At 46.3% G+C, this 10,427-nt stretch overlaps 1 protein-coding gene across 7 annotated transcripts in view; it reads left to right on the top strand.

The window, feature by feature from the left end:
* Wdr91 (WD repeat domain 91) overlaps window positions 1-9,641 on the top strand; it is a 29,873-nt gene extending 20,232 nt beyond the window's left edge. For all 7 annotated transcript variants that reach the window (XM_058582823.1, XM_058582824.1, XM_046455113.2 and 4 more), the window contains 6 exons: window positions 829-923; window positions 1,097-1,265; window positions 4,217-4,325; window positions 4,967-5,079; window positions 6,466-6,663; window positions 9,121-9,641. In XM_058582823.1, the coding sequence (XP_058438806.1) occupies window positions 829-923; window positions 1,097-1,265; window positions 4,217-4,325; window positions 4,967-5,079; window positions 6,466-6,663; window positions 9,121-9,285 (849 nt within the window). In that variant the 3' untranslated portion in view covers window positions 9,286-9,641. The remainder of the gene's footprint in view (window positions 1-828; window positions 924-1,096; window positions 1,266-4,216; window positions 4,326-4,966; window positions 5,080-6,465; window positions 6,664-9,120) is intronic.
* The last annotated feature ends 786 nt before the right edge of the window (window positions 9,642-10,427 follow it).

Here is a 10,427-nt window from a genome sequence, read left to right on the forward strand (position 1 = left end):
GACTAGGACCAGTATAGAGAGAGGTGGCACGTAGTCTGGGAGTGAGAAGAAGGGATTGGAACAGCTGGGATTACAACCAGAGTAAAAGAAGATCAGGGGGTCATATGTAACCAGACAGAACTTTTCCAGGTGAATCTTAGGAGACACATCTTTCCCATTCCACAGATGCTGCATTATTCTGTTTTTTTTGTGGTTTTTTTTTTTTTTTTTTTTTTTGGTGCTATAGCAACCCCCCTTCCCCCAAGGCTGGATCCTTTGTAAAGGTGCCTGCATTTCCTCTAGTCAGGGTTAGCTGCCTCACAACATGGCAGATGGCATCATGGTAGGAGTGTGTGCTAGAGGAAGAAAATACATGGCAAGGCAGAAAGCCAGTGCTGGTTCAGGGATCACAATTTCTCTTTTATAATGACTCTCCAGAGGGACATCTAGCTCATTTTGTGAGTTAATCCCTTCTGAGAGCAGTGCCCTAATGACCTCATCACCTTACCCTAGGCCCCACCTCTTAAGAGTGCCTCCACCCTCAACTGCCACAACTGGACCAAGCTCCCAACATGTGAGCCTTGAAGGACACATTCAGGCCAGATTCAAACCATAGCAGATAAATTTTGTGGTTTTGCTTCTGTCTGAGGTTGGCTTTGTCATCTTAATTTAATTTTTAATTTTGAAGCGTGGTCCAGTATAGGCAGGTTTCCTCTGACTGCCTGGATAAGAGGACAAGGGGCTCACCCTGCAGCCTGCCCAGTCCAGCACCTCACAGGAATGGGCCCCCTCTGGTGGTCTTCCCTGACTCACATACTGTCCTTCAACGCCCACCCCTTCTCATTCCAGCTCTTGTTGGGCAGTGGTGTGGGAACAGTGCGTCTTTATGACACGGAAGCCAAGAAGAATCTCTGTGAAATCAACATTAATGATGATATGCCCAGGTGAGCCAGGCCCCTTCCTCCTCACTTGTCAAGGTCTCAGCTCGCTGCAGGTTCTCTGTAGGGCCAGGTCTTTCCTGAGCCCAGTGTCCCATCTCCTGGAACAGGAGCCAGAGCTGAGGCTTGTCCTCCCCTTGGGCAGGCGATTGTCTGACCCTAGCCCACATGTATTACAGAATCCTGTCTCTCGCGTGCAGCCCCAATGGGGCCTCTTTCGTCTGTTCGGCTGCAGCTCCGAGTCTCACTTCCCAGGTGGACTCCTTGGCACCGGACATTGGCAGCAAGGGCATGAACCAGGTTCCTGGCAAGCTGCTACTGTGGGACACGAAGAGCATGAAGCAGCAGGTACGGACCTGCTGTGGGGCCGGTCCCCCATGGGTGCGCACACCACGTGGAGGCACCCTGCCTGTTGCTCCCCTGTCGTGCTGGTGAGGCTCTTCCCCTCTCTTTGCTTTGGTCTCCTCATATTTTTGATTTGTGAAAAAATTTCTAAGCTTTAAGTTTTGAAAATTAAGTTACTCTGTTTGGGCGGATTGTTAGTGACTAAAGTCATCAGAATTGTGCCACAGACACAGAAGTCACCCAGAACCTACTAGGAGGCCTTGTGACCTTAGGAGAGAACTTCTATTTCATCTGACTTCCTGGTAGAACTGTGTGAGAATTACAACAGCAGCTGGCAGCAGTGAGGACAGGTGCATGCCCCTAAGAAGTGACAGCTGACAGCCAGCTCCTGGGCACAGGCCTGCCTTCCTGGAGCCAGAGACCTGTCCAGGTCTCTGGCTCTCTGTTAATAGACCTGTGGTGGATAGGTCTCTGGCTGTCTGTTAATAGATACCTGCACTGTCACTGGGGCCCTACAGAGAGACGATGTTGAACTCACTTGCTTAGAAAGCGTGGTGTTTTTTATTAAAATTAGTGGTTTCAGTACTTAGAAGTAATGTGTTCTCTCTCTCTTTTTATTTTTTTGTAGTGCTAGGGACTGAACTCAGGGATCACGCGTGCTAGGTGAGGTTTGTAACACACAACTAGACTCCCAGTCCTTTTATTTTTTATTTTGAGACAGAGTCTTCCTAAGTTGTTGAGGCTAGCCTTGAACTTACCATCCTCCTGTTAGCACGATTTTTAATCTTATATTCACTTGTGATTTTCAGATTTTTAAATTAAATATTGACTACATATAAAAGAATATTGAATCATAGGTAGATGATCTAATGAGAAGAAATGCAGTAAAATGAGTGCCTAATTTAAAAGTAGAACATTAGTATTACTCTTTGCCTTTTTCCAGTCTCCACCTCCTCCTCTTCCAGAGAAAACCTGTCTTGAATTTTGGTTTGCTATTTCCTTATATTTAAAAAATTAGTCTATTACACAAATATACATTCATAAACAATATAGTTTTGTGTTGCATGTTTTCTAACTTTTATGAATGGAGTCATAATCATTTTTTCTCAAACTTTATATTGTAAGTTGAAAACTGATTCTCCTAACTCTGTGGCTTAGTCTTATCTTCTCACTTCCTTTGCCTAAACCGAAGCTTGTTGTCAGTGGAATGGGCTTTCGTTTGTGGGCTCTCTTCTCTCTTGGACTGCCTTTAATATCTTACCTGGTCTCTGGGTGTGGATTTTTAAATTTGAAGTTTTTTTTTTCTTCTTCTTCTTCTTTCCTTAAGCTCCTGCTTAGGATTTTTTAGGTTTTCTGAATCCAAGGATTTATGTTTTGTTAACTCTGGAAAATTCTTAGTCATTGTTTTTTCAGTCTTAGAGGTAGATCTCTGCTTATCTCTTCCCTTCTGGAACTCCAGTCAGGTATGCATTAACACTTCTTTTTGGCTTTACTTTGCTGCATTCATGATGAGAGTTTTTCAGCTTTGTCAGTTTGCTAATTCTCTAGTCTGTGGTGCCTAATCTTTTAATTAACCAATCTACTAGGATGTTAATTTCAGTTTCTCTATTTCTCATTTTTAGAAACATAACTTCATTTTTAAAACCTGCTTTGTCAGGCTTAGAGTCTCCTATTTTTGCCCTTTATTTTTTTTCCTTCTTTTATTTTGTTAAAAATCCTCAGTGTATTCATTGTACCTCTGGTAATTCCCATATCTGAAGTCTTTGTGGATCTCATTCTTCTCTGCTATTTCTATGGGTGTTTGCCCCTTTTGCCTTATTTTCCTGTGTCTTGTGATTTTTTTCCGTTGTGGGCTTATGTTTCTGGGACCTTTATCCTTGAGAATATTTTGAGACTTGGGGGGAGGTGCATTCACTTCCTGGGGGCACTACCAACTCCTGACAATTTAAAAATAAATTCTCTGCTAGGGTTTTCTTGGACTATTTAGGGATTTATGGATTTGGATTATAAATCCCTATCAGGGCAAGTTTGTGGTTATGATTTGCAGAGAGGTAAGTTTCCTTACTCTGTTTTGCAAACTAAGTTTTTTTCTGGTTTATTCTTGCTCTGAGAATATAGCTCTTTGGAGTCCCAGCTGTGCACAGAGATTTCTTCCTACCTGACCTTGAACAGGTCTTGACATTGGGGGCTTCTGAGTGCTTCTTGGCAATCGGAAAGAGAACTAGGGTCATGTATATTTGATTAATGCCCCATAGTGAAGGTCAGTTTCAGACTTCCCTCATCCTTTGGAGTCTGGCTTTCCCCTCATTACTGGCATCAGAGGATTTCTTTATTTGCCAGCTCAGCACTGTGCATGTGTGTATAAATAACACCATAAAGCATTCTGTCTTGCATTTTTAGTCTCAGGAGGGTAATTTAGGGCTCCTGGGTTCCATGTTGTTTGGAATGATAATCTTCATTAATCACTAGTTCTATATAAAATCTGAGTTCTGTAAGGTAGTTTTGTTAGCTCCTGTATTTCTAAGTGTTGCCATGGGGAGATGTTTCAGGGAATGGAGAAGCTGCATGACCTTTGCATGGTGGGTCCTCTGTTGCTTAGAGCTGCCAGTGATGAAAGTCAATCGATGAGGTGTTCTTCCCTGCAGGCATTGTGATCTTGCAATTAGACCTAGCTAGAATGTACTTAAATGATGTGTATATTACTAAGATATAGATGACTCATTTTATAAGTGAGCCAGCCTGTATGGAAAACAGATCTTTATGGGCTCAGTGGATTTTGCCTCTCAATACAGTACAGCATAGGAGGTCACAGCCCAGCACTAGAGAAAATGCTTAGTAATTTTTCCAGAAAAAGGTATTTGAAGGGAGGAGCTGGCAGATTTATCCATTGGGTTCCTATGCTTGTATCTGAGTTGGAATAATCTACTAATTGTGATTTTATTTGGCTTTAACAGCTTCAGTTCTCTCTGGACCCAGAACCCATTGCTGTCAACTGTACAGCCTTCAATCACAATGGGAACCTACTGGTCACAGGAGCAGCTGACGGTGTCATCCGGCTGTTTGGTATGCAAGTGTGCTCATGGCAATCCTGGTCCCCACTTTGTGAGATCTAGCTGCAGTAGAGGCTATTGCAAAACCCTGATTTCAAATCAAGAAAGCTTAACCTTGGTCAGAGTTTTTAAAACACTCAGCACAGTCCACTTGGTTAATGTCAGTAGGCATGGGGGGCGCAGCTCAATGGTAGTTTGGTTTTGAGCTGTTTGATCTGACTTATTGTTGCCTCTTTAGGATACAGGACACAAGAGTAACACTTTCCTGTTCAGCTGTAGGTGGCTCATTCCCCTCTGTTCCCAGGGAGACCTCCCCAGGGTCTGGGATGGGACAAGGCAATCTTATCTTTGGTGGATCTCTGGGCGCCCTGGGGGACATTATAGAGGCCTCAATAGGAAGGATGCCTATGTCCAGCTCCTCCTCTCCCCATGCTGCTCCCGCCAGGAGTCCTGAACCTCACTTTTAACCTAGTGAAAGAAGCTACTTCTGCAGCTCAGAGGTATCCCGGCTTCATGTGGAGGGGTTACCCTGTGGGTTTTGTAGCCCCATGGCCCCCAGAACAGCTGTGCCCCCTGAGTAAAGGCAAGAGGATCCCCTGCTGTGGGAGGGTGCCTTCCAAGGTGCGGAGTCTTAATGGCATCTGATGGCCTCAGACATGCAGCAGCACGAGTGTGCCATGAGCTGGCGGGCCCACTGCGGGGAGGTCTGCTCCGTGGAGTTCAGCTGTGATGAGAATGCTGTGTACAGCATCGGCGAGGATGGCAAGGTAGGTGCCCTCAGGATCGGCGAGTGCTGGGACACCATGACAGGCTGGCAGCGGATCCAGAACTCTTTCTGCTATTGCCATGACCTCTTTCTGCCTCAGTTTTGTCATCTGTAAAATAGGGATAAATAGTAATCTATCTCCCGGGCTCTTTGTGGGGTTTAATGAGTGCGGTGGAAAAGGGAGTACCACAGCCGTCCTCCTCATGGCAAAGTGACTCATCTCACCCTGACAGATCTATATTTGGAGCTAAGATGTGTTTTGGTGAGCTTGGTAATTGGTGGCCTTATGACCAGCCGTGGATGCATGGAGCTTGCTGAGGGCCTAGTGACAGCTTCACAGAGGCAAGCAGGCCTGAGCAGAGTCCAAAGAAGTTAAAAAGAAGCCACCCCTCCCCCCAAAAAACTATAAGGAAGTGCCCCATGTAGATTCCCCTTGTGGAAGGGCATGATTGGAAGTGGGAACAGTAAAAATGGTAGAAAGGGAGCCAGGGTGGGCAGAGGTGGGAGAGAGACTTGGCTGTCCTCTGCCTTCCTGTGCCTTTGGGATTTCATGCTAATGACCTGTGCTGTCATTGAAAACAGTAACTATAAGGTCAGTTCTTTTTATTTTTGAGACAGGGTCTTGCTGTGTTGCCCAGGCTGACCTCAAACTTCTGGGCTCAAGTGATCTTCCCACTTCAACCTCTCAAGTAAATAGGTGTAGAGATGTGCACTACTGTGCCCCAGCTTCAGTTCTTCATTGGAAAACTCTAGGAAGGGATTTTTAAGATAAAGCTTAACTTCCTATGTATCTGGGTAGGATTCCCAATAAAGAAGTGGTCACAGTCAAGTAGCCTGTTCATAAAGTGGGTTGGGGAATTATATGCACCACAATAAACAAAGCTAGCTTTGTAACTACACCATGCAGTGTCCAATTGTTGCACTGCTGAGAAACTGAAAATAGATTTGGAATTTGTCCTCTGTGCTTTTAATCCTAAGTCAGAAAAATCTAGTCAGGTTCTAATTCTAATAATAATAATGACAGTAGTCATTGACCTGCTTGAGAGACCAGAAATCCATGCAAAGCCACTTGCTGTCCCTTTTCCTCTCCTGGGCTCAGGCCAAAGCAAAGAGTTAGACTTTGAAATGAAGTTGCTGTTTTTCTAGATTTTCATCCTTTAAAATAATGTGGGTTGGTAAGAGGTGGGATTTGGGGAGGCCTGTGGACCTCCACCCCTGTTCTGCCTCTGTAACTTGAAAGGGCTTGCTAAAGCTGTCAGAACTGTTGGTGGAAGGAGGCAGTTTGCCTCAACAGCCTTTGCTCTGGGCAGGCCCTGGGCTTCCATCCAGGATAGGGCCTGGCTGGCACCCCACTGAAGAGCACTCTGGTTGTGCATTTTATCTGCAGTTCATCCAATGGAACATCCACAAGAGTGGCTTGAAAGTATCTGAGTACAGCCTCCCCTCGGATGCCACCGGTCCCTTTGTACTGTCTGGTTACAGCGGCTACAAGCAGGTTCAAGTGCCCAGAGGCCGACTCTTCGCTTTTGACTCAGAGGGCAATTATATGTTGACATGCTCTGCCACAGGGGGAGTCATCTACAAGGTAACTGGGTGGTGGAGTCCTGGTGGGCAAGGGAGCTGCTTCTTGGCGGTCTGGACCTGGCCAAGCTGAGCATGGCCCTTTGTCCCACCCTGTATGGCAGTGAAGAAGTCCTGGACACAAGGCAGCACCTGAAGTCTTCTAGCTGCAGGCTAGACTGGTGCTGGGCCTGGACCTTAGTGCTGGTAAAGAAGGTGGGATTGGGACAGAATATAAGGCACTTGTTGTCCTGCCCTTGACAAGCATCTGACCTTCTCCTTACCCCATTCCTTGGGAATAATAACCTATTATAGAAAACACTGAGGAGTAGCAAGAAGAGTTGGGGAGTGTGGGAGAGGGAAGCATGCCTCCCCACAGAAAACAAGCTGAGTGGTTTACTGTAGTTACTCTAAATAGGCAGGCCATGGGCGGGCCATGAGTGAAGTACTTCACAGTCCATATTTGAGACAAATTTGAGGGGGTATACACACACACACATACACACCATATATATAACAACAATGTAAGTTGTTGACAATGCAAATTTTTCGTGTCGTATGTGTTCTTCAGCTTACACATTTGTTTTAATTCTCAAGTCAGAGCTGTTCTGTTTCATGTGCTTTCTTTGTATAAGTGTATGAAATTACAAGTACCTTCCTTTTTACTAGTATTATTCATTAGACCTACTGATGAGGATTTGTGTTTGGCCTCATCAGGTACCTAGTGAATTCAATTCTTAGCCTCAGTGTTAATTCTTTAACCACCTGACACTGACATTTGGTCTGTAGGCCTAAGAAGTTATATGAGGTAAAATATTCTCAGTGTTCTTGTTGCCACAGATAGGACAGCAGCTGTGTGGCAGGCCATGGACTCGGGACTATGGAGTGTACCAGGGAGATATAAAATATGATCTCAGGCTGGGGTTGTGGCTCAGTGGTAGAGCACTTGCCTGGCATGTGTGAGGCCCTGGGTTCAATCCTCAGCACCACATATAAATAAATAAATAAATAAATAAATAAATAAATAAATAAATAAATAAATAAATAAATAAATAAAAGATCCCTTTACAAATAAAATATGATCTCTGTTCTCTTGGGTCACACTCAAAAAGAAACACCATGGGTGAAGGAAGATGATGTGGTGTTGAACAGTTCCAAGAGGAAGAAGCTGGGTGGGGACTGAGTCCTCAGGGAAGACTCGGGAGGTGGCAGGCTGTGAGTTGGAGGCCCTGGAAGGAGGAGGAGCAGTTGGGTAGAGAGGAAGGCGGGCCTTGGGCCCCACATAGCAGAAGTGAGCAAGGAGTTCATGGCAAGGTAAGGGATGCTACATGTGGAACAGAGGAGGTACTAGGGTGGGAAATGAGGAGGCTTCTAGACTGACCTGACATGTGCACAGTCAGCAAGGCTCCTCTTTTCTACAGAGGATGGTTGTTCTGCTGTTTCTTGCTGTCCCTACAAATTAGCTACACAATTTCTCATAATTGTGCATTTCTCAGTGGAGATATCAAAGCCTAATTTCGTTCTCCAAAGGTTTGCTCTGGTTGGTTTTCAGTGGACTGGACTTTGCTCTGAGTGGAGATCTGTGTGTGTGTGTGTGTGTGTGTCTGTGTCTGTGTCTGTGTCTGTGTGTGTGTGTGTGTTTTATTTTTGATCACACAGCCTTTTCATTTGCCCAGATCAACTTATATGATTTGCAGTCACATTCACTCTATAATTAATTAGTTGAAAGATTTTCCTGTGAAATTTTTAAAATACTGATGCTGGCTTCCAATTGCTTAAAGAATCTACTGTAAAACTGTCCCAGTTTACAGTCAATAAACAATGTAATTGACACTTTTACAAATGTTTCTCCATGAAGGCCAAACACTTCACACCTCCTGTTCTGTTTAGCCCTGTAGAGTACTTTCACTTACTTCCGTTTCCTGTTCTGTTAGTAGCTGACCCTTCACCCATCTGCCTAATTGCTGGATAGTGGTGCTGGTGGGATAGAGGACCTCATTTACACGTTAATCCAAGGCCTTCCTGTACCAGGGCCATTCTGGGTGCTGTAGGCTGGCCACACTGCAGGAAAGAACTAGACCCTGCCCTCCTACAGCTTGTGTCCCTGCAATGGGAAGCGAACCTTAAACACATGAGCAGAGTCATGAGCAGATGTCAGCGAGTGACAGACGATGCTGTGAGGCAACACCAGGCGGGTGCAGAGGTACTGGCCCACAGCACGGTCAAGGAGACAGAGAAAGTGGCATTTTTAAGGAACTTTGCAGGGACTTGTTTTCCACATAAAGTGGATCGACTGTAGTCAGGAAACTGAGGCATTCCCCAGTTCACTTTCTGGACAGGTGGCTATGTGGCCCTCCCCACATCCTTGGGTTTGGGTGGCTGCCCCAGACTTGAGGCAGTTTAGCCTCCAGAAGTGGATAAAATGGATATGTTTATGAGTGATGTCTGCTGATGGTTCATCTTCTCTCCTGTTCTCTTATAGCTGGGTGGTGATGAGAAGGTTCTGGAGAGCTGCTTGAGCCTGGGTGGCCACCGGGCCCCTGTGGTCACTGTGGACTGGAGCACTGCCATGGACTGTGGGACCTGCCTCACTGCCTCCATGGATGGCAAGATCAAGCTGACCACCCTCCTGGCCCATAAGCTCTGAAGGACCTGCCTCAAGTGACACCACAGAAACAGTATTGTCCTAGTGTTGGGGGAGAACAGACACACCCCTTCCAGGTTCCTGCCAGTGCAGCAGATCTTCAGGCAAAGACTGTCCAGGGGGCTTGGGACTGTCCAGCTTCAGTGACTAGAACAGGAGCCTTAAGGAGCAGGTGGCATGTTCTTCCCACAGAACAAAGTCATGGGCTGAGAAGGATCCTCTGACTGCGGGAGGAAAGCTCAGGAAGGAGAAACAGTGATGGGGGCTGTGTTGGCCCAGGAGAGATTGACAGTATTTTATAAATATATCTCTGCTTATTTTTCTTCTTTTTTTAAAAAAAGAGAATGCTCTTGCAGTCACCTGGTGTCTCTTTCTAGGATGCGTGTGTCACTTTGCCCTGATGATAGCCGTGGGCTCCCTGCCTTTGTTTCCCCACACCAGGTCTTTCTTACTTGCCTCGCTGGCCATCAGTTCACCTGGGCTTTATGGGAGTGGGACATGGGCCCACAGCATGCTCTTCTGTTTTGTCTGGGCTCAAGTTGAGGCCAGAGTGTTCTGTCTTCCCTGAGAGGTGGTGGCTTTTGTTACAGAAGCCTGTCTGGACGAGGGCAGGTACACAGGCCTCTGCTGCTGGTGGCCCAGTGTTATCTGGAAGCTGCTGTTCCTAGCACTTCATTTGGTGGCTTCTCTCATTCTTCCAACTTGAAGCCCTTGAAGTTGAACAGTGCCAGCCACTTTTATTCTCTGCTGGCAAGTGGTGAGAGGGCCAGCTCCCTGACCATATGGCTAGAAGGACCCCTGGGTTTCAGGTCTGACCACTTAAGTCTGAGCTGAGCCTGGACTAGTGGTGACCATGCCCCCGCCTGAGGCCTGCCTGCTACTCCCCAACTGGGCACCTTGAAGAGGAAGATTCTCCCACAGTGGCAGCTGAGGCTGGGCAAGTGCAGGAGCCAACGTTAGACTGGTGGATCTGGTCCTGGGGGGCTCCCATGCTTTTCAGGGTGACCTTGTCACCTATGTACGGGGAATTGCTGCCACCAGCAACTCAATATAGTCATTTTATAGCTTCTTTGGGCTCCCGCCCAGTTCTGGAGCAGGGCTGGAATGGCTGTCTTCTGCTGGGACTGAGGGACAGTAGAGAGAGA

Source organism: Marmota monax, unplaced genomic scaffold (assembly GCF_021218885.2).
Source record: "Marmota monax isolate L192 unplaced genomic scaffold, Marmota_monax_Labrador192_F-V1.1 WCK01_AAM20220418_F8-fsc00131, whole genome shotgun sequence".
In the NCBI taxonomy this organism is placed as follows: domain Eukaryota; kingdom Metazoa; phylum Chordata; class Mammalia; order Rodentia; family Sciuridae; genus Marmota; species Marmota monax.